This window comes from Cervus canadensis, chromosome 30, assembly GCF_019320065.1.
Source record: "Cervus canadensis isolate Bull #8, Minnesota chromosome 30, ASM1932006v1, whole genome shotgun sequence".
Lineage (NCBI taxonomy): Eukaryota > Metazoa > Chordata > Mammalia > Artiodactyla > Cervidae > Cervus > Cervus canadensis.
The window spans coordinates 3,687,078-3,714,596 of NC_057415.1; the positions used below are offsets into that span (position 1 = coordinate 3,687,078).

The 27,519-nt window shown below is 47.6% G+C and overlaps 2 protein-coding genes across 25 annotated transcripts in view; both read left to right on the forward strand.

Annotated features, from left to right (window-relative positions):
• LOC122431618 overlaps positions 1-27,519 on the forward strand; it is a 636,199-nt gene that overhangs the window by 349,045 nt on the left and 259,635 nt on the right. The window lies entirely within an intron of this gene.
• LOC122432087 (tumor necrosis factor receptor superfamily member 10C-like) lies at positions 2,077-26,745 on the forward strand. 24 transcript variants are annotated; one of them, XM_043453840.1, is made up of 10 exons: positions 12,885-13,160; positions 17,227-17,326; positions 17,926-18,039; positions 19,050-19,161; positions 19,982-20,055; positions 20,143-20,241; positions 20,543-20,688; positions 21,247-21,307; positions 22,329-22,523; positions 24,405-26,745. In XM_043453840.1, the coding sequence occupies exons 1-10, from the start codon at positions 12,978-12,980 to the stop codon at positions 24,449-24,451; spliced, it is 1,131 nt and encodes a 376-aa protein (XP_043309775.1). In that variant the 5' UTR covers positions 12,885-12,977; the 3' UTR covers positions 24,452-26,745. The 24 variants fall into 24 exon arrangements, 15 of the variants coding, with proteins under 15 accessions (XP_043309772.1, XP_043309778.1, XP_043309771.1 ...); XM_043453845.1 differs by having other exon boundaries at positions 12,887-13,160; positions 20,663-20,688; XM_043453841.1 differs by adding an exon at positions 14,767-15,047 and having other exon boundaries at positions 13,026-13,160; positions 19,982-20,241.

Consider the following 27,519-nt stretch of genomic DNA (forward strand, 5'->3'; position numbering starts at 1 on the left):
TTTAAAAAACAAAGGCAAAATGAAGAAATTGTGGCAAACCATATACAATAATGGATGTAACTAGAATAAACATGTCAATTATAAGGCTGAGATTCTCCACCTGGAGAAAGGCAAGCTGAAATTATAAGTTGTCTAAAACATGCTCAGTCAGTCATGTCCCACTCTCTGGGACCCATGGATTGAAAATAAAAACCAATAATCTCAACCATTCCACTGAAAGTAGCATCAAAAACATTTGGAAATGCATTTACAAAAGATGTATACAATCTGTACACAGAAAGCTTACAAAATGTTGTCAAGATTAAGTAAGAAAGGTCTAAAATAAAACCATCTCATTGATTGCAGACTCAGTATTGTTAAAATGTCAATTCTTGTCAATCATCACTTTCAATGCAATAGCGATTAAAGTCCCAGCAGGACTTTTTAAATTAAATATTTTTAATTTATATAAAACTTATATGGAAACACCAACAAAGGAGGGAAAAAAGAACAATTGGAGGACTTAAACTACCTGATTTCCACAGTCACTATAAACATACAGTAATCAAGACAACAAGCTTCCCAGGTGGCTCAGTGGTGAAGAATCTGCCTGGGTCGGAAAATCTGCTAGAGGAGGAAATGGCAACCCACGCCGGTATTCTTGCCTGGGAAATCCACAGACAGAGGAGTCTGGCAGACTCCGGTCCATGGGGTCGCTAAGAGGGGAACAGGGCTGACACATACGCACACAATCAAGGCAACGTGGTATTGGCACAGGATAGAAAATGAATAGATCCATGGAACACAATATAGAGTCCAGAAATGGAACATGTACATGGTCAACTGAATTTCAACAAAGGCAGTAATATTATTCAATGAGAAAAGAAAGTCTTCAATAAATGAAGTTGGAACAACTGGATAAACACATGGAAGAAAAAGGAATTTTAATTACTACCACACCAGGCCTCTCAAAACTGATACAAAGGGTGGGGCCGGAGACTCCCGGCTGGCGGCTCCCCTGCTCAGTCCGCAGCCCACAGTCGCCCTGTAAGTAGGACCCAGCCTTGTGCCGCTCACCCAACACTTCACTCCCCACAACCTAAGTCCAGCAGAGCGCGGATGTTTAGGGACAGCTGGACCCGCCTGACCCACGTGGGGGCCTCCTTCTCCTGGCCCAGTTTGGTTTTGTATGCCAATTAGCCTCCAGCAGTTCTGTTTTCCAAAGGCTTTAAAGAATCTACAGGGAAGAAAAATCTCCAAGAAAGGCTGAATGGAGTGGATTCCTCTAGCTTGCCTGGCTGCAAGAGCAGTAGGGTCGAGAGGAGATAGTCTGAAGTCCGGCGTGTGAAAGTCAGACGTGGACCCTGGCATTACCGCAACGCATCACAGGTAGTGATGGAGGAGATCCGAAGCCTATTTGTGACTTGAATTCAGACCTACCGATGGCCGTCTCTGTGACCTTCATTCTGTCCACCCACCTGTTCACTGAGGATCTGCTCCAGCCAGGCACCTGGCTACTAAGATGCTAAGAGCAAACCTCTGATTCAACAACTTTCCATGGGGACAGAGCTGCCACGTGACTCTGGAGGCAGGGCTACCTGTGCACCCATACTGTCAATGAGCGTGGGAGGAACAGAAGCTGAGAGCCAGCCGAAGGCGGGCCAGTCAGAGGGCCAGTGGTAGCTCAGGAGGGTCGTTGCCCCTGAGAAGGGATCCGGTTCAGGAAGAACCTTTAATGCCAACTCTGCGTGCATCGGACTTCCCAGGTGGCTCCGTGGTAAAGAATCCTCTTGCCAATGCAAGAGATGCAGGAGAGGAGGGTTCCATCCCTGGATCGGGGAGATCCCCTGGAGGAGGAAACGGCAACCCATTCCAGTATTCTTGTCTAGGAAAGCCCATGGACAGAGAAGCCTAGTGGGCTGCAGTCCGTGGGGTCAGCAAAGAGTCGAACACGACCGAGCGACTGAGCACGCACTCAGGCTGCGCTGAACTCGCCGGTGAGATGAAGACGGAGCTTCTTACTTTCCCTGCACTGACTGAGCAACACCCTGAGGAAGACAAGGCGGGGCCACCGCCGCCTGCTTCCTCTGACAGCCTGGGTACAGTGCGCGGGAGCGGAGGTATACCGAAAAGCTCCGACGTCTGGCCATCAGAGGCCGGCTTTCCAAGTTCCACGGACGACCGCTAAGACTCCTCATGACTGTGCCTGCCATCAACCTGCGGGGACCTCGACAGCAAACGCTGCCCAGCCGCAAGGGGCAGCGGGGACGGAGGGCACCGGCCTCCTCGAGCGCCGCCGCAGGGCGCTCCGGTGGCCTCAAACTTCAGTTCGGGTACCTCGTCTTGGTCATGGGTGTCGTGTCGTGGGTGAGTACGATCGCGGGTACTGGCTCGGGAAGGCGCGCCGGGTGGCCGGTAAATGGCAGCGGGAAAAGACCTGGCGGTGTGCACGTCGGGGTCAGCTGCGGCCTGGGGATGTCCCAGCGAGACCTACCGTGGGCTTAATGGAGGGAAGGAGCAGGGTTAGGGCCTGGCAGGGCCGACCCGGGCCCAGAGGGAGAAGAGCCCGCCTTCTCCGACCCGGTCCTAGGCTTGTCTAGCTGTCCCTTCTCAAACAGTGTGTAATGGAGATTACACACCCCGTTACTTTGACTTCGTCCTTGTCTGTGATCCTGGCTCTGTGGACTTTTCCCGACATGTCCACGCCTGTTCCCTGCTACTGGGAGTTTTGTCACATCTGCCTTGCAGCCTTTCCAGACTCTGTCACCCTGACGACTTTACGGGAATCGCTGTCTGCCTCAGGTTCCTGTGGCCAGAACTGCCCCGAGGAAACAAAGGACCTTGCCTTGTCCCTGGGGCCCACAGCCCCTGCACAGGGCTCCTCAGCAGGCTGCAGACAGGACTCCCCCTGAATGCGTGGGTGCTGTGGGGTCTAAGATGCCTGCACTAATGCTAGTGTTTGGTCCTGCTCTGAGGGGCATGGGGGTATTGATCTGGGCGGTGGGAAATGTGATCAGCAGGCTGTGGACAGAACAGAGGTAACTGAATGTCAATGCTGAGGGACTGCCCAGGTCCAGAGAAGACTATTTCAAGTTTTCACCTGATGTTACCAAAGATTTTTTAAAAGGTACCATTTACAGTGTTAAAAGTGTCAATTCATCAGGAAGACATCTTAACCATAAATATATTGTGCCTAATAAAAGAGCTTTAAAAATACATAAAGCAAAAATCAATGAAATCCAAGGGCTATCATATCACCCTTTAATGAAAATGAAAAAGGGTAGTAACATTTATCGGGATTCCCCAGTGGTTCAGCAGTAAAGAATCTGTCTGCCAATGCAGGAGACACAGGTTAGATCCCTGGCCAGGGAAGATCCCAAGGAGGAGGAAACGGCAACCTACTCCAGCATTCTTCCTGAAAAATCCCATAGAGGAGCCTGGCAGCCTACAGTCCATGGGGTTGCAAACAGTTGGACATGACTTAGTGACTAAACAACAACAATCAATATAAAACATTGATGGACTTTCTTTTCTTAAATACTGTCTTTGAAATTCAGAATGTATTTTTCACTTGCAACACTTCTTGATTCAGAGAAGCTGTTTGAAGTGCTCCATTCCCATAAAGACCTGGTGATTACTCTATTGAACAGCACCACCTGGGCCTCTAGAACTTAGAGAAGGAAGTCCTAATTCCTGTTCTCAAGGAGCTCGTCGTCCTTGGGAGACACAAAGAGGCAAGGAAATAGTGATGAGGGAAGAGCCTTCAAACAAAGCTCATGCCATTGGGCCCTGGCGGGAAAACAAGAGGAAAAATGGGTCCGACCTGTAGAGGGTCAGTGACCCTAAGGAAGGGGGTTCTGTGATCTGGAACTGAGCTGAAGACTTGGAAGAGCTGTCACAACCGGGGACCCCATGTCCCTAGGCTTGACCTTCACCTCCTGGGCTTTCCTCCTTCAGAATACCTCACTCTTCCTTGCAGGATCTCTCTCTCTCATATCTAATTCATATTTGTTAGTAATGAAAAAAAACCCAACCTTTAAAACCTTTCCTTAATAATGTGTTATGATGATGACACTTCCTGTCAATGATAAAAAATTAACTCTTCAGTAATGATAATACAACAACTAGGATGACTTCTGAAAAATGATGATGTTTCTTCCTTATGCTCTTCTTATTGGATAATTAAAACTAGGTGGATCAATGAATTCATCATAATATATGAAACCAGAAAAGTACTGCAAAAATATGAGAAAAAATGTGTTACCACTCTGGAGAGGGGAAGACCTTCTTCAGTATGACAACAAACTATAAAACTTGCCTAAAGGCTGTATAAATATTAAGAAAGCCAAATGGAAGAAATCGTGACAAAGATAAAAACAAACTCGAAAAAAGTACTCAGAACACAAAACACACTTATAAATGTGATTTCCTTAATCTGTAAGGATTCATAATGAACTAGAAAGAAGATCAACAAGAAAATAGTAGACTTGAACAACATTATAAAACAATTAGACCTAGCAGACATCTGTAGAATACTCTAGTCAACAACAAAATACATGCTTCTCAAGTGTACCTGGAACATTCTCCAGAATAAACCATATACTAGCTCATAAAATAAATAAATTTAAAAGGAGAGCCATAATAGAACACATAGCCTCCCACCACAGTGGAATGAAATTGGAAATCACAAACAGGAAGGAACTGGGGAACTTCATAGCTATGATAAAATTTAAACAACACACTCTCAAATAACCAGTTAGTCAAAGAAGATATCAAAAAAGAAACTGTAAAGTCTTTTGAGCTGAATGAAACTGAAGATACCACATGCCAAAACTTATGGGATGTAGCTAAAGCAGCTGAAAACGTAGAAAGAAATTTATGCCTGTAAATGACTGCATTAAGGAAGAGGGAAAATCTCAAATCGATAACCTAATACTATACAGTGAGACACTAGAAAATGAACATACTAAAGGTAGAGTAAACAGAGGAAGGAGATAATACAGATTAGAACAGAAAGTAATGAACGTAAGGCTAGAGAAACACCAGAGTCCGTGCTGATGAGCTGTGATGGACCTTGTGGGGCCCTGGTCCTTCTGCTTGCCCAGGACTGCAGTACAAACAGGAAAAGGCCATTCTGGTCCCATCTCCTGCCCCAGGAGGAAGTGGTGAAGGAGGGAGACCAGGTTCATGGAGGGGAAGGAAGCCAGCTGTGGTAGACTGGTTGCTCTAAAAGATGTAATGCTACTTATTCCCTGTCTTGTTTTCACTAGCTGTCAATATATTCCTGAAACCTAAAGCAGGCAGCACAGAGTGGGTGCTCCTGTGGTTGTTGACTGATTGAATAAAAGCTGCATGTATTCCACTGTGTGGCTGTTATAATATTTAGTAATAATCCTCCTAAAACTAAAAATTTCTGATTTTTTAAAAAATTATTACACTGAGCATATTTGAAAATAAAACCATGTATGTTTGCTGATGACGTTAGTAGGTGACTTTCTAGAAGAGTAGAATCTGGGCCAACCCACCAAGCATATTTTGTCCTTGTAAATATACCAGTGTATTTTTACTGTGACCCACCCACACACACACTTGGGCACAGGTGCGTCTGGCTTTGGTTCCTAGAATGCGGTACTTTCGGTCTGATGTTGTGGGCCTTTCTTTGTTTCATTTTTCCTGTGAAGAAAACTTTTCATATGATTCATTTATTGATGTTTATTTCTGGCTGCAGTAGGTCTTCATTGCTGCATGCGGGCTTTTTCTAGTTGCAGTGAGCAGGGGCTGCTCTTCAGTGCGGTGCGGGGGCTTCTCATTGCAGTGGCTCCTCTTGTCACGGAGCACGGGCGCTGGGCACGCGGCCTCAGTAGTTCCGGCACTGGGGCTCCTTAGTTGCAGTTCGAGGGCTCTAGAGCTCTGGCTCAGTAGCTGTGGTGCATGGGCTTAGTCGTTCCACAGCATGTGAGATCTTCCTGCCCCAGAGATGGAACCTGTGTCCCCTGCATTGGCAGGCAGATTCTGATCCATGGTGCTCCCAGGGAAGTCCTAAACTAAATTTTAAGAAAAGAATGAGGTTGGGATCCTAGTTTCATGTAGAAATTCTTATCATTGTGGATGCAGCCTCCTGTTTTGAGATGGTTTGAAAAAATCAAAATTGGTACTTAATTTTATCTTTTCACCTTCCCTGGAGACTATCGCATGCTTTCATTTCCTTATTTAGACTACTGATGATGGTGCAAAGCGTCTCCGCACTTGTGGAATAACTATTACTTCTATTTTCCGAAGTGCTCTCATATATATTCCTCATTTGAGTCACATATATCCTGGGATGGAGTGCCTGTCTCCTGATGGGGTGGGTGGGAAAGGCCTACTGGGGCAGAAGAGACTGTGTGGGGTGCTGGGAGTGTTCTGTGTCTTGACTGGATGATGGTTACTTAGCTGCATAGTTATCAAAGCTGGAGCAGATACTTAAGAAGTGAGGATTACTCAGGGAATGGTCTATAAAAATAGAAACTATCAAAAGGAATCAAAACAAAATTGTAGGGCTGAAAAGTCAAATAGCTGAAGTGAAAAATCCACACTACACGTGTTTAACTGTGCAATTGACAGGTAGTAGAAAGGATCGGTGAGCTTGAAGATAGGACAAAAGAACACAGGACAGATCGCCTCTGCATGTGCATTTCCTAAAGAAAGCACAGAGTCCCTGGTTTCTCTCTTCTCCTGGAAAGGGAAACAGTTGGAGATCCGTTTGAAGAGTTTGTTGATATTATCAAACAATACAAGAAATAGCTGCATTATGCACTAGCTAGAAAAGACTCGTATATTCATGAATCCATGACCAAAACACATAACTTTATATAAAGAGAAGCCTGTGTGTACTTCCCTCCCCTCCTTGCAGTCTCCTCTGGAGAAGCTGTGAGTGGTGCAGGGGCAGGGCTGTCTGTCCTTGCTGGGTGATCCACTCCTTCCTTCCCCTCTTTATGCCTCAGGCTCATCCTGCTTGGGCATGTCTCCTGCCAGACTCAGGATTCCCAGGCACCAGGTTTCTTGGAGACTGGAATTCAGCCCCTCCTCCATCACCTCCTCCCTGCCCTTCCCCTGGGAGAGGGGCCCCAGCCTGGCCGGGCTCCTGCACAGCCTCCCCGCTGTGGTGTCTCTGGGCTGCACCTGGGCCTGCTGGGCTCCCTGGAGGTGCAGACTGGCTGTGACAGAGCTGTCGGGAAGGTGTCTTGCTTGCTGCGGTCCTTCTGTGGCCGCTCACCTGTGAGCCTCGTGACACTCCGGGGCCACCTTCTCTTTCTGTCCCCACTGGCCTTTCTGTATCCTTCTCAGTGGGCCTGGTGACTCAGCCCTGCAACCTCACAGAGACCTGTTTTCTTTCTCTCCTGGGCCTTAGGCCCTAGCTCTTCTCCCTTTGAGTTCCTGGGAGGCTCCACGGTCAGGCTTCTGTCCCCTTCCCAAAGCCACGGTGCCGAGTACAGGGCTGTATCCACTCCCAGGGGCTGCCCCTCCGCTGCACCCTGATGCCAGGGGAGCGCAACCTGCCGTTGTAATCCCCGCCGTCCTCCAGCGCCCTCTCTCCTCTCCTCCAGTCTGCTCCTGCTCAGCCATCCCCCTGTTCCTCCCAACCAGCACCAGATGTCCTGTGACATCTCACAATAGGAAACTCCCATTCTCCAGCTCTGCACCTTTTTTCCTGACATTTCACTTTTTCCCCAATCTCCCTACCCCAACATGGACACTACAGCTCCTGTGGGGCTGTCTCTGACAGTTAGGAAGATAACCGTGAGAAGATAAGTGCATTCCCAAGACGGCAAGTATCCGTTGTTATGTTGGAGCCCTTCAACCACCCTCTCTCCCAAAAACCTCAATCACCAGCATCCTGAGAGCCAAGAGCTTGTGAATATATTTGAAAATAGATTATATTAGGTTCTTGATCATGTTCTTACTAGAACATGAGGCTCCTAGAAGAAATAGATTATCTGGGTTAACCTAGAGAGGTATTTTTTTTTCTCCACACACATACACACACACACACACACACACACATATAAAAATACCCATGCACTGTTTTGGTTTTTACCAACAGTTCGTTCATTTCGGTCTGGAGATTGGGGGAGTTATGATGTCAGGGTTGCTCACAACTGATTCCATGTACTTGTTCTGCCCCATGATGGAGAAAAGTCAGGCCCAGGACTTTGAGAAGTCAGAGGGTTTTATGTTGGGGCCGGGACAGGGGCAGGTCAGTACAGAGCTCTTCAGAATTCTGCAGGTGAATGAGGGCAGACCCTAGCAGAGTATTCACACCTTCAGAGGGAGCATGACATCCTCAGAGGGGGAATGTCATCAGCAGAGGGAGGGAAGACCCCGTGGAAGAGAAGTGGTCCAGACAAAGCTCACCCCCATCCTGTATGCCCTGGTCTGTAGCACAAAGCAGGGACCTGCATTTCCTGGTTTCCCTGGTGGCTCAGATGGTAAAGAATCTGCCTGCAATGCAGGAGACCTGGGTTCAATGCAGGGTCAGGAAGATCCCCAAGAGGAGGGAAAGGCAACACACTGCAGTATTCTTGACTGGGAAATGCCATAGACAGAGGAGCCTGGCAGGCTATAGTCCATAGGGTTACAAAAAGTTTAGCAAGACTGCAACTAACACTAACTATTGTAGAAAATAAATATACCATTATTGCAACAATCAGATAATACATAAAGGTTCCTATGAGAAATCTCTCTCCAACACTGTCCTGTTTGGCTCTTGACTGTAGCTAAGGACAGGGAGAAATCTGCCCATGAAAAGATGCCCCAACAAGGTGATGGGGTGACACATGACGTCACCCATACCATTCTCAACTGCCCCAGGAGAAAGAGTAATGGCGGTTACAATGACTGCACCCTCCAAAGTGGATTCACTTTCATGTCTTCTTTGGGTCCTTCCTCAAAAGGGGAGGATCCCACGTGACTGGGCTTTTGAAAGTATAACTCCTTCACAAGAGAGGTCTGAGAGAAGCCGAGTGGTATTTGAATCTTGTTTAATGTTTTTTGATTTTAATTAAAGGGCAATAAGAAGCACCCTTTGCTGATCTAGAGGTGTCTTCCTTATCTGGAAGTTCTCTGCGTGGCATAATTCACAGGAAATCTGAAAACTTTTCCTCTAAGATCAGGAACAAGACAAGGATGCCCCACTCTCACAACGTTTATCCACATAGTACTACAAGTCCTAGCCAGAGGAATTAGGCAAGGAAAAGAGATAAAAGGCATCCAAATAGGAAACAAAGAAGTAAAACTGTCACTATTCTCAGATACATGATATTATATACAGAAAACCCTCAAGGCTCCATCAAAAACTCTTAGAATAAATGAATTCAGTAAAGCTACAGGATACAAAATCAGTATTAAAAAACCGATTGTATATCTTTTATATTAATAATAAACCAGCAGAAAGAGAAATTAAGGAAATAATGTCATTTACAATTGCATCAAAAAGAATAAAATTCCTAGGAATAGATTTAACCAAGGAGGTGAAAGATATGTATATTGAAAATAAGACATTGAAGAAGACACATCTGTGACAACATGGATCGGCCTTGAGGGCATTATGCCAAGTGAAATAAACAGGACAGAGAAAGCGAATACAATATAATCTCTATTATATGTGAAATCTTAAAAAAAAAAATCAAGCTCAGAGATAGAGGGAAGAAATTGATGGCTGCCAGTGGTAGGAGGCAGCTGGGTGGGGTGGGAGAAATGAGTGAAGAAGATCAAAAGGCAAAAAGAAAAGAAAAAAGGCCTGGATGTGAACTAAGAGTTAACAGACTCAAGACTCATGCACTCATGACTGCAGGCTTTAGCGCAGGGACTGGGGAGGGTTCTGGGGGCTGCTTAATATGTCTCTTGCTTCCTCTTGGTTCTCCATGCCATGGTAGGTGATGAGGCTGGGGGCACACAGGACTTCCACCAGCCCGAATCATCAGTTGCATCCAGTCTGCCTTGGGTTCTCTCTGGCAGCTCCCCTCCCCAGGACCAGCTTGGATTCCCCCCTCCCCTAGTTGGACTGTTACCAAAAGACCTGCCTCAGGCCTCAGGGGTCAAGGGACAAAGTGTACTTTTTTTTAAAAAATTTTTAAATTAAAAACAAAACACGGGGATTCCCCGGTGGTCCAGTGGTTAGGACTCTGTCCTTCTACTGCAGGGGCACAAGTTTGCTCCCTGGTCAGGGAACTAAGTTCCCACATGCCATAAGGCAGCCAAAAAATAAAATGAAACAAACAAAAAACTTTCTGGGACTTCCCTGGTGGTCCAGGGGTTAAGAATCTGCTTGGCCAAGCAGGGACAGGGATTCGATCCCTGCTCCGGTAAGATTCCATCTGTTTCGGGGCAACGAAGCTCCTGCAACACAACTTCTGAGGCCTGTGCTCTGGAGCCTGTGCTCCACAAGAGAAGCCACGGCAATGAGAAGCCCACCCACCAGGACCAGAGAGTAGCCCCCGCTCTCCACAACTAGAGAAAAGCCAGTGTGCAGCGATGAAGACCCGGCATAGCCAGAAATGAATTAATTAATTAAAAACGTTTTTCCAAACAAAACCCCAGACTGTCCTCAAGTCACACGGGGATTTATTGACTCTGGATGATCAGAACTCAGAGCTCTCAGTGGACACGTTGGTATTCTGGTCCACAATTTAAACAAAGAAAAAACAATTGAATACAGGGTCTGGCTGGGGGGATCTGCTGTGACAAACAACAGGTAGGAAAGCTCTTCCCCACCCTGGGCCCCCACCAGGCTTCTGAGGGGGCAACTTCCAGAACACCTCCCAGGGTTGCTGGGCAGCCCAGGGCAGGAGCCCTTGTTTCCAGCCTGCAACATTCTGACAGGAAGCAGGCCTGTGGAGCAAAGTGATGAGGGATGGAAAGCAAAGGCAGAGAGGGATTTAACTCGTTTTTGAACCAGGCTCACCTGTGAGATTATTCCTTTCAGTGGAAGAGGTTTTCATAATAAGGGTTCCTTTCTCTTTTCTGTTGCATGACTAAATCTGAAAGGTGCTCTAACAGAGTTGGATGGAACCTTTTTTTTAAAAAAAACAAACTATTTGTACTTGTCTTGCTGTCCTAAGTACTACACCCTCATAGGATAGAGAGCCCAGCACCAGTGCAGTATGGGGGACAGACTTGGGCTTGGGAACAGCACTATGGAGTCCGTGGGAAGAGCCCACACATATCAGAGACCCTCTGGGAAGTGAGAGGAAGAGTAGAAGAAGATACTGGGAACCCTGAGGAGTGAATGCTACCTTTTTAGGCACCATCAAAGGCAGTTTGGTACCTTTTTAAAAATAGATTTTATTTAATGCCAGTACTTATTTATTTGTCTGCCTTGGGTCTTTGTTCCGGCAGGGGTGATCTTCCTTCCATCCTGTGGGTTTCCTTCCTTGTAGTGCATGCACTCTCTTGTTGTAGAGGGTGGGGCTCAGTAGTTGGGGGTGCGCCAGCTCAGTAGCTTGAGGCATGTGAGATCTTAGTTCCCCCTATCAGGGATCAAACCTGAGATCCCTGCATTGGAAGGCAGATTATTAACCACTGAAGCACCAGGAAAGTCCTGATTTGGTAACTTCTTGATCCTGGCAAACTAGGGACATGGGACAGTCCGGGGTGACTTGGACCCTTCTCTGAGCCTGATGACAGGAAGTAATGTATTGCCTCAATGTGAATGGTGACCCCAGTTTGTGAAATCAGAGACATTCAGAGTCATGAACATAAAATAGAACTTGGTGGATACATTCATCTGCAAATAAAGTGTTTCAACTACATAGTCACAGCCAGGCCACCTTCTTTCTCCTGGATGCCACTTATATTGGGGCAGGGATTTATTCACTAGGCTCCAAAATGTTCTGTTGGGTAGAACTTCAGGTTTATAAAATAAAAGTGACAAAAGTAAACTTATAAACCATGCTTATGATACTTAAGATCTTTGAAAAGTAGAGTTCACAACAGGAAAATATGGTGTGTATCTCTTGCCCTTGGGAGCTTCCCTGGTGACTCAGTGGTAAAGAATCCACCTGCCAATGCAGGAGACTTGAGTTCCATCCTTGGGTTGGGAAGATCCCCTGGAGAAGGGAATGGCAACCCACTCCAGTATTCTTGCATGAGAAATCCCATAGACAGAGGAGCCTGGAGGGCCTGCAGTCCATGGAGTTGCAAAAGAGTTGGCCATGACTTAGCAACTAAACAATTCTTTGCCTTTAAATAAATACTTATTTGTAATTCCATAGTAAAGTGATTATTAACACTATTTATATGATATAGGCCCAGGGCAAAAAGGTTCACCAGGTCTGTCTCATTTCCTAAGTACTTAAATCTCAGAAAGTGCAAGTGAGTCTGGCAACCTACTGATTTTTCTAACAATTCAAGGTTTCCTAATTGACCCATCACTCCCCTACAGTACAGTACAGGGCACCTCTTGGATCTCCTTCTTGGCTGTCCATGTTCTCTGGCCTCCTTGGGGCCCTGGTCAATGAAGCGGGGGTGCGGGGAGGAGCAGAAGCTGGGAGTGGGCAGAAGGCGGTAATTAGAAGACAGGTGGTTCATTCATTTTTGTCAACCCGTGGGGCATTTGACCTGCAAAGGGCAGAGTTAGGACCTGCCTGGAATGCAGATTCTGAGTCTCACTGGCCAGATCACACAGAGCACGTGGGAGGTGCCCTGTCCCCGCCTCCCAAAGCCACAGACCAGGCTGGCGCTGAATGAAAAACCGCATCCACAGGATTTTAGCTGGCGGAAGTTCCCCTTCCGCACCAAGGAGACTTAGGGGTCCCGGCTCCTCTCCTGAGCCACGCGTGATTGGCTGGAAGTGGTAATGATTACATCAGCAGGCACTGGTTCATTCGCTACCCCAGGTGGCGCAATCCCAGGGCGGGGTGGTATAAACGTAGAAGCAGGCTCAGATTAAATAGCAGAGCTCGGCTCCGCGCACCTCCTAGAGGCGATCTCGCGCCCCACGAAACACACTTTCATTTCTGATGGCTCTGGCGGCTGTCACCCCGCGGCAACCTGGACAGCGAACGCTGCCCGACCGCACCTGGCAGCGGAGACAGAGGACACCGGCCGCCTCGCGCTCCCGGGGAGGGTGCACCCAGGGCCCCAGGCCTCGGCTCCGGGGCCCCTGGGCTCTCATCTTCGTCGTCTTGGGTGTCTTGCTGTTGGTGAGTTCCCGCCACGAGTCCTGGCTCCAAAAGGCGCTCTTGGAGGCCCGGAAAAGGCCCCGGGGCACCTGCCTGGGCAGATCCCGGCAGGACCCCCGGGCAAGTCCAAGTGCGCGGCGCGTTGGTGGGGGGCGCTAGAGGAGTGCGGATCCTTGGCATCTACTTGCTGCCCAGAAGAGCTGGCTCCTTGGAGAGCCTGACCTCTGGATTGGCCCCAGGCCCAGCTGGCATCAGATCGTCATTTCTTTCCTTTCCCTTCCCTTTTCCCTCTGCCGACCCTCCTCACTCTTTTCTTTCTCTCTTTCTCTCTTTTTCTATTTTGCACTGCATTTATCGTCTAAAACGTGTCCTTTGTAAATCATTAACAGTGTAGGCCCCATCTTCCCCCATCTACTGCCTTAAGCACCCTTACATTTCCTTTTCTCTGAAAGGAGAACAACCTCAAAATTGCCTTCAGCTCCTTGCACCTTATGAATAGAAACCACCAATGACTCAGCTTGGGCCAGATTCTCACCACTTTCTTTCAGAGGGGAGTTGGAGGCTCTGGGTGTGGTTCACCGCTGCTGCTAAGTCGCTTCAGTAGTGTCCAACTCTGTGCGACCCCTTAGACGGCAGCCCACCAGGCTCCCCCGTCCCTGAGTGTGCATTTTTAAGAAACTCACAATGGGGAAAAATGTGCACACTTGGCACCGCTTTCTTGAATTGTTTGAGGCTCTTTTCAAAGTTGCTTATATGTTCAAAGAAAAAAAAATTAAGGGTCTGACAAAGTTACAGGAATTGTGAAAATATGCATCTTTCATTGAATGAATTAGTACCAAAAAATCTGGAAAGAAATAGCATTTTGTATTCACAAGAAGTATAGAATTTGTTTTTAAAGTATCGGTTTGTAATAGGTAGGACTCATGTTGAACACTACTTGAGGAATGGGTCTGGGTGCCTGTCGAGTATCCAGTGTAGCCATGTGCATTGTCTGTTGGGTAACTCAGAAGTGGAATTGCTGGGTCAGTGGGTTAGATAATTCTACACTTTTGTCTAGACAATGACAAACTGTTCTCCCAAAGAAGCCTGGGCCATTTTTAACTCACACCAGGAGGCCATGATGGCGCCCCATTTCCCGGCACCCTCGCCGCACTGAACTTCAGCGCTTTGGTCTCAGAAGTAAAGCTGGGATGCCATGGGGCCACGCTTCCGATTCTTCATTCCAGTAGAGTGTTTCGAGGCTCCATGAGATTGCTGAGACTGGGAGTGGATAGCCAGGAGACCCAGGTTAGGTCACAGGGCAGGGCACAAAAATACAGACAATCAAAGAACTAACACAAATCTTTACACAAATTCTTTCAGACAACAGGAGTTCTTCACTAGTTCTTCTAAGGCCAACATAACCCTAATACCTAAACCTAACGGAAACATTTGAAAAGAAGAAAAAAAATGACTTTTAAATACCCTTCCTAAAAACAGAGGCAAAATTCCTTTACAAAGCAAACAGTAAACTACATTCAGGAAGATTTAAAGAAGAAAACATACCATGACCAAATGGGGTTAATCTCAGGAATAAGTGTTGGATTAACATCTGAAAATCAATCAGTGTTTTTCACTATATTAACAGTGTGGGGGCTTCCCTGGTGGTCCAGTGGTTAAGAAGCTCCTGGCAATGTGAGAGACACTAGTTCATTCTCTGGTCTGGGAGGATCCCACATGCCTGGGAGCAACTGAGCCCATGTGCTACAACTACTGAGCCCCCACTGCAACTGCCGAAGCCTGTGCACCTAGAGTCTATGCTCCACAGCAAGAGAAGCCACTGCAATGAGAAGCCTACACATGAAAGTCAAGAGTATCCTCCACTCGCCACAACTAGAGAAAGCCTCACTTCCACTGTATAGTCATAAGGGATTTCATTTAGGTCATACCTGAATGGTCTAGTGGTTTTCCCTACTTTCTTCAATCTAAGTCTGAATTTGGCAGTAAGGAGGTCCTGATTTGAGCCACAGTCAGCTTCCGGTCTTGTTTTTGCTGACTGTACAGAGCTTCTCCATCTTTGGCTGCAAAGAATATAATCAATCTGAGTTCGGTGTTGACCATCTGGTGATGTCCATGTGTAGAGTCTCTTGTGTTGTTGGAAGAGGGTGTTTCCTGTGACCAGTGCGTTCTCTTGGCAGAACTCTATTAGTCTTTGCCCTGCCTCATTCCATACTCCAAGGCCAAATTTGCCTGTTACTCCAGGTGTTTCTTGACTTCCTACTTTTGCATTCCAGTCCCCTATGATGAAAAGGACATCTTTTTTGGCTGTTAGTTCTAAAAGGTCTTGTAGGTCTTCCTAAAACCATTCAACTTCAGCTTCTTCAGTGTTGCTGGTTGGGGCATAGGCTTGGATTACTGTGATATTGAATGGTTTGCCTTGGAAACGAACAGAGATCATTCTGTCATTTTTGAGATTGCATCCAAGTACTGCATTTCGGACCCTTTTGTTGACCATGATGGCTGCTCCATTTCTTCTAAGGGATTCCTGCCACAGTAGTAGATATAATGGTCATCTGAGTTAAATTCACCCATTCCTGTCCATTTTAGTTCGCTGATTCCTAGAATGTCGACATTTACTCTTGCTATCTCCTGTTTGACCACTTCCAATTTGCCTTGATTCATGGACCTCACATTCCAGGTTCCTATGCTATATTGCTCTTTACAGCATCGGACCTTGCTTCTATCACCAGTCACATCCACAGCTGGGTGTTGTTTTTGCTTTGGCTCCATCCCTTCATTCTCTCTGGAGTTATTTCTCCACTGATCTCCAGTAGCATACTGGGCACCTACCGACCTGGGGAGTTCCTCTTTCAGTATCCTATCTTTTTGCCTTTTCATACTGTTCATATGAGCTTAGCTGTCCCCAAATATTTAACAGGTTGCATTTTATCTTGTTTAGATCCAGGCAGTTGAACTGGGCTCAACATAAGCTGTTTCCATTTTTTTTTTTTTCTCTTAATGTCACTTTCTACTTTAAATCACTCCCAGATTAAAGTTACAAAACTATACAAAACCCTTTGTTTCCTGTATCATCTGAAACATAGCTGCTGACATGACAGATCCCATGAATGGACACTTGGATGTATATTTCCCACAAATTAGGACAGTCTCCCCCCAAATGAGAATACAATTCTGAACATCAGAACACTATCATCAACACATTAATCCTGGTCAAATCCTCAGACTCCAGTGATTTTTGACTGGCTCCATTGTGTCATTTGTAGCACAGAGACTTGGCTGAAAACCCTGTATTGCTATTTCTTCTTTCTTCATGTGACTCTTGTGTTTTGTGGAACACTGACAGCTTCCTTTTTGGGACAGCTTGTTGCATTAAAGCCACAAATTCATTACTCAATATGTGATTCTATATCCTGATTATGAAAAATTGTATGCATGGCAGAACGCTCATTTGTGAAAATGTGTGTGTGTGTGTCTGCACACACATGTGAGAAAGAGAGAGAAAGCCTGAGAGTATTCACACATATGGTCAAATAGAAGAAGTCAAGACACAAAATAATGAATGTTTTCTCTAATCAAGGGGATCTGTGTGGTTTCTGTATTGTTATAAAAAAAGTTTTTCTTGCCCATACTTTCTGGGCTTCCCAGGTGGTGCTAGTGGTAAAAAAAAACCAGCCTGCCAACACAGGAGACGCAAGAGACTGAAGTTTGATCCCTGGGTCGGGAAGATCCCCTGGAGGAGGAAATGGCAACTCACTCCAAAATTCTTGCTGGGAGAATCCCATGGACAGAGGAGCCTGATGGGCTACAGTCCATGGGGTTGCAAAGAATTGGATGCATCTGAGCACATACTTTCTGGAATAAACATATTTTAAGAGGAAAGAATACAGGGGAAAAAACTTCAGTGTAAGTTCCTTGCTAGCACAAAAGGCCAAAGGACAAACATGAAAAGAATGAGAGTTTAGAGCTGGGAAGAAAGGTCCCAGTTCTGTTTCACTTTGCAGGTAGTGGTCAAGGAAATGTGGGGTGGATCCTAGTAGGGGTGAGAGTGTGGAAGCCACTCATGCCTGTCCCTGCTTTGTCCCCATAGGTCAAACCTGCTTCAGCCATGTCTATAAGGAAGGATGAAGTTCCCCAGCAGTTATCAGCCCCACTGGAATGGATCCGCCAACAGAACTTATGTCCACCAGGTAGATTCTAAGGCTGGTCTCCAACCCTTGTCTTCATGTCTCTGTACTTATTTTTGGCTATGCTGAGGCTCTGTTGCTACTTGAGCTTCTCACTGGGGTGGCTTCTCTTGTTGCAGAGCACCGGCGCTCGGGTGCAGGGGCTTCAGTAGTTGCAGCATGTGTGCTCCGTAGTTGTGGATCCCCGAGCTGTAGAGCACAGGCTCGGTATTTGTGACACATTGGGCTTAGCTGCTCCGCAGCACGTGGGATCTTCCCGGACCAGGGATCGAACCCATGTATTATGCATAGGCAGGCAGATTTTTTTTTTTGTGGCAGGCAGATTCTTTACCACTGAGCCACCAGCGAAGCCCCTGACCTTTCTTTTTACTGTTGAATGTGCCAGCTATGAATGTGACTTGGATGTGTGGCTTGTAACATATGTCTGTTGGCAGTACTGGTCTAGGGTATGTGGTAGATGAAGAATCAAAAGATGAAAGCCCGGTTGAGGAGAGTTCCCCTTGTGGATTCCACAGATGGCCAAAAGAGGCCTCCCCAGCCACACTGCCAGCCTCAGGGAATCCTGCGGGGATTTACTCACCAGCTTTTCCCTTCCTTCCCAGGATTCTATATGGAAGAAGTCAGTGGAGGTTGTGCCCCTTGCACCGATGGGACAGACTACACCAATCATTCAAACACCCTCCCTTCTTGCTTACCTTGCACGACTTGCAAATCAGGTACAGAACCTGTGGTCCCCCATGCCTGCAGTTAAGGTGCTGGGTGATGAGATGGGATTTAAATGGGATGAGGAGTCAGAAACCTGATTTCCAGTCCAGCTAGGTCTTCATCCTGCCTTAGGTCAGCAAAATAAATGAAAACAGAAGTTATTTGCATAACGCATTCCAACTGGTAGGGAAGTCTTTCAGAACATCAGCTGGAAAGAGGGGAATAACATGTCCCTTGGTGGAGGGAGCTGGATGGTAACAGTGCAGACAGAAGTCCTGGGGGAGTGGGGCAGGGCTGGGTTTGAGCTGTGTGATGTGTCTGATCCTGGGCCAGGCTCCTGTGAGCGCCATGCCCTCTGCTCTGCGGTCTCAGCCTGTCTCAGCCTTCATGACCTGAGGTCCCTCTGCCTCTCCAGCAGGGCATCACCCATTGGGACATCACCCAAGGGTTCCTCTCCATCTACAGTGTCTCAGATTACACCTCACCCCACCCCACTTCTTGCTCCTCATTTGTGATCTAAAACATTTTTCTTCTCAACCCTGATGCAATCCGTAATGATGCACAGTCCCTTTTGTATGCCTCTATTGGTGACACATGAACAGTGGCTGTTCTATGGATGGGCTGTGTGTGTTGCTGCAGAAAATGGCCCCCAAATTACTTTAAAAAAAGATTAATTCATTTATTTTTGGCTGTTCTGGGTCTTTCTTGCGGAACAAGGGCCTTCTCCAGTTGTGGTGGGGGGCTACTCCTTGTGGCCTCTGACCGTGGTGTACAGGCCCCAGAGCGCAGGATCAGTAGTGGGGGCACACGGGCTTAGCTGCCCCGCAGCACGTGGGGTCTTCCCAGACCAAGGAGGGAACCTGTGTCCCCTGCTTTGACAGGCGGATTCTTAACCACTGGACCACCCAGGAAGCCCTCCGAATTACTTCTTAAACTGAGTGGATGGAGCTCTGAGTGGTGAAGAAGGGTTGAGAGACATATTAGGGAAACACACCCTCAAAACCTTATCTTTGGTCTCTAGAAGAAGAAGAAAAAAACCGCTGCACCTCCAGCAAGGACACTGAGTGTCAGTGCAAACCCGGCACTTTCCGTGGAGAAGATGCACCTGAATTCTGTCAAAAATGCAGCGCCGGGTGAGACACAGGAGCCTAGGGGGCTTCCAACCCACAGGAGACTCCAGTTTCCTTGTACCCCTTTCTCTCTCTGCTTCCCTGAAGCGCCTCCCACCTCTCAGAGCTCCTCTGTGCCTGTGGGGTCTCCCGAGCCTGCAGCAGCGCTCCCCACCACCACCGTTTGTCCTGCACGGCTTTCCCAGCGGCCCCTTCCCACGTCTCCTCGGGCATGGCCTGGAAAGACCAAAGTGCTGACAGCAGACAGAAGTCATAATGAGGCCACGTGTGTGCTCCTTCAACGTTCCTATAAAACTGGAGCCAAGTCCACAGGTCTCACACCCAGCCCTTGTTCCCCAGTAGCACCTGAATCTTTCCTATTTGGGGACTCGGGCCGATAGTAATTCACTATCCTCTGATGCTCCAGTGTTGGCTGAGATCGGTAGGAAGAGTCAACAGGTGGATGAGAGGGCCTCGTATTCAAGTTTGACTGGAGGATGAGTCAAACTTGTGCCCACACCCTTCTGACCCTTGACCTGGATGAGGCACCCCCCCTGCCCCCAGAGCTTCCCGGGCAGCCCAGGGAGGCCAGGGCGGGCCTTGCAGAGGAAGCCCAGCTCCTGAAGGACAGCTCTGATCACTCAGCAGGAGCCGGGGGCCGCAGTACACAGTCCTGCATTCTTCTCCTGCCCAGTGAGGGGGTGTGAGGGGCCCCTCCCCTGCAGACAGCAGGAGCCTGTACCCCCTCTACTGTCTTGTCAGGGGACCCAGGACAGAAGGCTGCCCCCTCTTTCTCCTCATCCAGCCAGCTGTCCCTGATGGGTCCCCCTGTGTCTGTACCCAGGTGCCCTGATGGGAAGGTCATGGTCATGAACTGTACGCCCTGGAGCAATGTCAAGTGTGTGGACCAAGAATCAGGTACCCTGGCCCATGGGGAGGCCCCGGTTCCTGGAGAGCTAGCAACCATGAGCCGGAGACTACCCATCACTCCCTGTCCCTCCTCAGGCACTTCACCGCTGGTGACTAACATTTTCACTGGACTTGGAATCACAGTTGTAATCACCTTTGTCCTAATAGGATGTGTTGTATGTTGCTTCTCTAAAGGTGAGGTTCTAGAAGGGAAGGAGGAGGTGCTGGCTCCCTCCTCCATCTCCCCAATCCTCCTGTTCCTCCTGGCTTGTCTCTGATCTTGTTCCCCAGGAAACCCCTCCTCCTCCCACCTCACCTGGTCCTACAAAACCGTGATCACATCGGGCCCCCAACTCAGCTGACAGTCCCCTCTTCCCCCTGGCCGAGTCTGGTGGGAGGAGGCAGAAGAGGGTGGTTCAGGAGCACTGCACAGATTTCACATGGGTTTCATTTTACTTCATTTTCTCCCTTCTCTTCTCCTCCCTGAGTTCTCCAGACTCGGGGTGTCCCGCTTGCAGTCACAGGCCCGGGGCTCTTTGTTCAGTGTCTGTCCCTGGGGAGGGAGGTGCGGCCAGAGGGCCCTCCCCACCACTCAGTGGCGTCTCTTCTCTTCTAGGTTGCTTTGGTGAGTGCTGCCACAAGGTGAGTCGGTTTCTCCAGCATCTGGCGGCATCAGACCCTCAGTAACTGCTTCCGCCCCACAGCAAAGCCCAGGGTGGACCTGGTCCCTGGTTTGTCCTATAGCGTTGTCCCTGACTCTCTCAACTGGCCTGGGGGCTCCAGGCTGAATGTAGGAGGGAGACTGGCCTGCTGAGCGCTGTCCTAAGGCTGATTGGCAGCGCTGGCCCTGTCCTTGCTGTTTGAGACACCCTCACTTTGTAACCCTGGGGCATGCGGGGTGTCAGGCAGGGGTGCCCAGTTCCCTTTAGCATCACACCAGAGTCTGGGTGCCATCAGCAGAGCCCAGATGTGCTGAGTCTATGCCCACTTGGGGGGCACAGCACAGGGGTAGGTGGGAAGGCAGAACCCACTGGGTCCCCCCAGACGCTGTAGGGGTTTGTGACGCCTGGGTCAGCGCCTTGTTTTCTCAAGGCCCTTTCCTGGCGCTTATGTCCCCCACGAGGATCTGGGGCTCTGGACCATGCCCACAACAACAGGCTGACCAGTGGAGATTCACTTTCCATTCTGGTCCCTTGGCAGGAAAAGAAGCTGACAGAAGACAATGCCCAGTCCCAAGATGAAGCAAGCAGAGAGTCTGGTGGTGAGTGTGCGGCTCTGGCCCTTCTGCTTGCTTGGGACTGTGGCAGAGACAGGGAGAGGCAATGCTGGTCAGGTCTCCTCTCCTCTGGGGAGGTGGTGATGGAGGGAGACCAGGGCGTGGAGAGCAGGGAGCCCACCCCCTGTTCTGGCCCACTGGCAGCGCTGATGCTGTTTCTCATCTGTCGTCCTGTCACCAGATCCCTCGTCTAGAACAGCAGCCGAAGGGTGCTCACGCCTCCCATGCCTGACCCAGTGATGGGGTCAGAGCTGCATATTTTTCTGTGTGACTGTTACATACTTTTAAGCCATTCCTCATCATAGTAGGAATTTCACATTTATTTCAAAAGTATTATGAAGTTGAATCTACTTGAAGTAAAATTTCTTTTTCAACATATAGTATTTTCACTATGTATATATGTGTGTGTGTATATATATATATACACACATACATATGAGGAGGGCATGGCAACCCACTCCAGTATTCTTGCCTGGAGAATCCCCATGGACAGAGGAGCCCAGCAGGCTACAGTCCATGGGGTTGCAGAGTCAGACATGACTGAGTGACTAAATATATATATACTATATATGTATACATACACACACACACACACACACACACAGAGACATTTACAGTTTTGGGTCGTATCATTTCAGTAGTTTTGAGGTTTTTGAGTGTTACCTTAATTTATAAATTAATCTAGGAGGAATTGAGATCTTTTAGATATTCTATATGTTTCTTATAAAAAGAGTTAGCCTTTTAAGAGTTTTATAATACCTCAACTCCATGTGTGTTTTTCCTTGGTAAATTGCTCATTTCTTGTTGAGGTTGTATCTTTGTATTACAGTGTTCTTTAACCTCATGAGTTTATCCAACTCATAATTCACTATAGAATTTATTGTCATAATTTTTAACACTCATCCGTCCATACATTCACATTTAAGTATTATTGTTGAACCATTAGAGTTTCATAAGAATAGAATCATATATAAAATAATGACTCTTATGTCTGCTCCCTTCAAAGATCCTGCATTGGTTTTGTTTTGCTTATGGCTGCCTGTGCCAGAATTTCAGAACCATGTTTACGAGGCTCAGCTCTGTAATCTAGGGCCCTCGATGAAGACCAAGGCTGCTCTCCATTGTGTTTTACAGAAACCAGCAGCATCTGAAGGATCTCAGGGGAGAAGATGGCTGCTGGTTCCAACAGACGCCACAGAAAGTGAGTGCTTTTTTCCCGGGCAGTGGATCAGGAGAGGAGGGAGGAGGGACAGTGTCCTAATTTCTGTCTCCTAATAGCTGTTAGGGCACTCAGAGAAGGGATGGCTTGTCCCTGGACCATCAAGACTCTAATTCCCTCCCTGCCCCCTCCTCTTTTTCCCACCCTGCACCCCTCTGTCCTCTAACAGTGGCCCCTAACACCTCCCTGTCCTTCCCTCCTCCACCATCCTCTCTCCTCCCTGGTTGCTCAGGGCCAGGTTGACCCACTCTGAGACATCTGAGAGGTTGTGCTGTCCAGCGGGACACCCACTGGCCCAGGGAGGCTGTGGAGCACCTGTCCATGCATGCTAAGTCGCTTTAATCATGTCTGACTCTTTGTAACCCCATGGACTATAGCCTGCCAGGCTCCTCAGTCCATGGCATTCTCCAGGCAAGAATACTGCAGTGGGTTACCATGCCCTCCTCCAAGGATCATTCCAACCCAGGGATCGAACCCACATCTTACATCTCCTGCATTAGCAAGCAGGTTCTTTGCCGATGGCACCACTTGGGAAGCCCCGTGGAGCACCTGAACTGTGGCTAAATCTGATGAGCTGTAGTGTATAAGTCAATACTGTAGTTCAAGGAGTTGGCAGAGAAAAGGACTGTAATTTGTCTCGTTAACAGTTTTTTTTTTTTTTTTGCATATTGATTACATGTTGACGGGCTTCCCTGCTGGCTCAAATGGTAAAGAATTTGCCTGTAATGCAAGAGAACAGGGTTCAGTCCCTGGGTCGGGAAGATCCCCTGGAGAAGGGAATGGCAACCCACTCCAGTATTCTTGCCTGGAGAATCTCATGGACAGAGCCTGGCGGGCTGCAGTCCATGAAGTGACAGACTCGGACACACAGCCGAGTGACTAAGACTACATATTGCAGTGAAAATTTTAACTTACTTTTGATTGGAGGATGATCGCTTCACGGTGTTATGCTGGTTTCTTCTGTAGAGCAACATGAACCAGCCATGGGGGTACATATATCCCCACCCTCTTGAGCCTCCTTCCAGCGCCCCCATCCCACCTCCCTTAGGTTATCACAGAGCACTGGATTGAGCTCTCTGTGTTATAAAGCAACTTCCCATTAGCTGTCTATATTACATACTGAAATGAAATTTGTTTAGAATACTTTGAGTTAGTACCGTATGTAATGAAAACGAGTATTGTTATTTTTCATGTTTTCAGTGTAGCTGTTACAGAATATAAACTTGTGTTGGGTGCCCTCCTTATGTACTGTGGATGGTGGGGTGCACAGCATTTCACACACACAGCATTGAATCCACAGCACAGTCCATGAGGCGGGTGGTGTTTGCTCCATTTTATGGTTAAATTCTTGCTCAGAGTCTGTCCCCATCCAGCTCTACCACAGTGTCAGGCAGTGAGGCTGAGCGGGGTGTGAGGCCAGAGACCTTCCTCCCTCCAGGCCTTTGCTTTGTCCCCAGTGCAGAGGCGGCAGCCAGGGGCCCTCCCCCTCCTGAGGCAGGCAGGTGCCCTCCTCTGAGGTCTGTTGCCCCTCGCGTGCCCACCCTGTCTCCTATCACAGATGCCTTCTCCCTCTGTGACAGCAGTCTTCTCTTCCAGATGGGCCCTCATCCCCTGCTTAGGGCAGGACTCTCTGCTGACCTGGACTGCCCCCCACTGCCCTGGGGGCTGGCGAAGCCCAATGCCCAGTGCCGGTGTGGCTTGTTTCTCTGCTGCTGGGAAGCAGGTCAGGGGCGCAGAGCAGCAGGCCTACCAGCAGGGGGAGCGCCTCAGGTTCCCACCCTGAAGTCTAGGCCTGACTTGAGGGTCCTCTGACTTTGTGAAAGCCCGTTCCAACTCTGTCTCTGTGACTTTCCCCCAACCTAGGCCTGAAGCTGTTCTTCAGTGACTTTGCAGCTATCTCTCCCTTGTGACTTCTGTGATTTGCTGCTGAGACAGATGGGCCTCACATGAAATGAGATCCTTGTGGCCAGAGAATAGGCCTGGGGTTCTCCGGATGCCGCGTGTGAAATGCTGCCAGTCACCAAGAAGGGACAGGAGACCTCAGTCAACACCTTGCTGGATGCTTGGAAATGCTGGGGCAAAGACTGACAAAAGAGACAATTCAAGAGCGCCTGCTGAACTCAGGAAAGTATTAACATGTTTATGAAGAAAGTGAGACAGGCTGTGCTGTGCCCTAAGCGTTTGAGGACCTCAATCTTTCCCTTCAGGACACACTCCTAATTGACTTCTACTTTTTATTTGTATTTGTTTGAAATTTGTTATTCATGTTAGTATGTATGCATTTAATGACGTTAACTTATAATGATAGCGTTAGTCAGTGAGTCATGTCCAACTCTTTGCGACCCCATGGACTGTAGCCCACCAGGCTCCTCTGTCCATGGGGTTTCTCCAGGCAAGAATACTGGAGTGGGTTGCCATTTCCTGCTCCAGGGGATCTTCCCTACCCAGGGATGGAACCTGGGTCTCCTGCACTGCAGGCAGACTTTTTACCAACTGAGCCACCAGGGAAGCCCCATAACTTGTAATATACATCATTAAAGTGCAAACATCTTGTATGTCTTTGTACTTTTATGTTTGTGCACATAGTTATATGTGTTGAAACAACGTTTTGGAAATATAATTTCTAGGCTGTTTATGTGGGCTACCTGGTTGAGCACTGGCAATCCAAAGCAATTAGAAATACAAAAGGAGGGCATTCCCTGGCTGTTCAGTGGGTAGGACTCTGCGCTGAGAGCCCTGAGTTCAATCCCTGGTCAGGAAGTAAGATCCCATAAGCCATGAGGCAAAAACAAACAAACAAACAAGAACCTACAAAACAGCAGCAACAACAAAGGAGAGCAAGCCCACTGCTGGGGGAATTTGACCAGTTGGGGATTGCCTGGCGACTTCTACAGGGTCCAGGCTTTAAACATGGCAACTTTATAGTTGTGTGAATATTCGTACTTTTTATAGGGAGATGTTGACAGGTGAGCAGAGCGGGAGAAGTGGCACGCCCACGCAGCGCTGTCTGGTGTCCGTGAGCGGGGCTGTGATCCCCTGGGCTTCCTGTTGCTCACCTGGGAAGTCAGGGTGGGGCGTGGGTTAGATATGAGTGTCTGATAGTTTCTGTGTCACGTCTGGTCTTATCACCGACCTTCATTCCATCTGGGCTCAAGGAAGAGAGGACAGGGATCTGCCATGGTTTCTGGGAGGAAGAATGGACGGGCTCCTGGGTTATGTTCAGTGTTGGCTTGCTCAGCACTAGATGGGTCCCCCTTGATACTGGTGCTCTGAGCCCAGAATTGCCTTTCTGTGTTTGAATTGGCTAATTAAGGATCTCAGCCCCTCTGTAAGCTTTGACCTTCTGCAGGAAAGACACAGAAATGCTGATTCTTCAATACTGTGAGAACTGACCTAAAATGCCTACTATATTAGGGTTTTGTCTTTTTTTTTAATTAAAAAAGTTGTGTTTTTTTTTTTACTTCTGCTAAACCTTCTCCATAGTATTCCAATCACTGCAGGATAATTTAATGGCAGAAGCAATTCTCAGGGGGTTTTTGGTCTAATCCATCTCAAGGCTTGTGTGTTGTCTTCCCTAAGGTTGACATGACTGGTGTGGTCAAAACTGGAATTGCCTAAAATTTAGGTACAAATGGATCCAGTGTGTGGAGTTCCCCTGTGTTTTTAGAAGGGCTGATCCCCATGGTCTTTGTGCTACATCCCTCTGGCCCTGATGTCCCTCCCTTTCCTGGAAGTCAGGTGTTTCCTGTCTTTGCTGTTTCTTCTGTGAGGACACTCTGCCTTCATCCCCAGAAGGAGATAGAAACGAATTCTTGGGACTTCCCTGGTGGTTCAGTGGTTAAGACTCTGCACTCCCAATGCAAGGAGCCCGGGTTCAATCTCTGGTTGGGGAGCTGAGGTCCCACGTACCACAGCTAAGCACGTGCTCTGCAACTACTGAGCCCACGTGCTGTAGAGCCTGCACATCACGACTAGAGAAGCCCGTGTGCTGCAGTGAAGAGTCTGCACAGCTGAAATAAATAAGATACCATAAAATTTGAAACTGTCACCTATATACTACAAAAAGCATGTCCATTTGTAAAACCGTTTAAAAAAGTAGTCAAGTGTTAGGTCACTTGTCCCTTTCTCAGAAGACTTCCTTGAGTGCCCATCTAAAGTATCAGCCTTGTCAGTATTTGTCATGTATATTCATTTGTACACGTTTCTTGTGTGTTTTACTACTGAGAATCTTCAAGAAACGTGAAACTTGACTCCTTTGTTACTTTCCTGTGGGTGCTTAGTCGCTCAGTCGTGTCCGACTCTGCGACCCCGTGAACTATAGCCTACCAGACTCCTCTGTCCATGGGATTGATTCTCCAGGCAAGAATACTGGAGTGAGTTGCCATTTCCTACTCCAGGGGATCTTCCCGATCCAGGGATCGAACTCGCGTGTCCTGTGTCTCCTGCATTGCAGGCGAGTTCTTTGCCTGCTGAGCCATCCGGGAAGCATTACTGCTTTATGCCAATGCAAGTGTGACAATTTAAAGTTTACTTGAAGACTGGATGCCTCTTCAGGTTCCTCCCCAGTAATGAATGTGACCAAATTAAATATGCAATGTCATATAGAAATTTTATAATTTTATGTAAATGTGCAATTTTATGATTTTGAACCAAATTGAATATTCAATGTTATATACAAATTTTGCAATTTTCTATAAATATGCAATTTAAAGAATTTGTGGTCAAATATGCAATGTTATATAAAAATTTTATATAAATAAGCAATTGGATGAATTTGTGACCAAAATAAATGGCAGTTACATAGAAAATTTGCAATTTTATGTAAATATGCAATTTTATGACTGTGACCAAATTAAACATGTGCTGTTATATACAAATATTATAATTTTATATAGTTTTATACATTTTGGCAAATGTGGAATGTTATAACAAGTATAAGAACTATTAAAATTATGAAATTATAAAGTTTTCTATAAAT

Excerpts from the sequence above, each read along its gene's own strand:
- LOC122432087 (XM_043453835.1), top strand. The coding sequence starts at position 12,978 with ATGGCTCTGGCGGCTGTCACCCCGCGGCAACCTGGACAGCGAACGCTG. Across the intron at positions 17,327-17,925 it reads ACAGAACTTATGTCCACCAG|GATTCTATATGGAAGAAGTC; the intron begins GTAGATTCTAAG and ends CTTCCTTCCCAG. Across the intron at positions 22,524-24,404 it reads TCCAACAGACGCCACAGAAA|GCCTGAAGCTGTTCTTCAGT; the intron begins GTGAGTGCTTTT and ends CCCCCAACCTAG.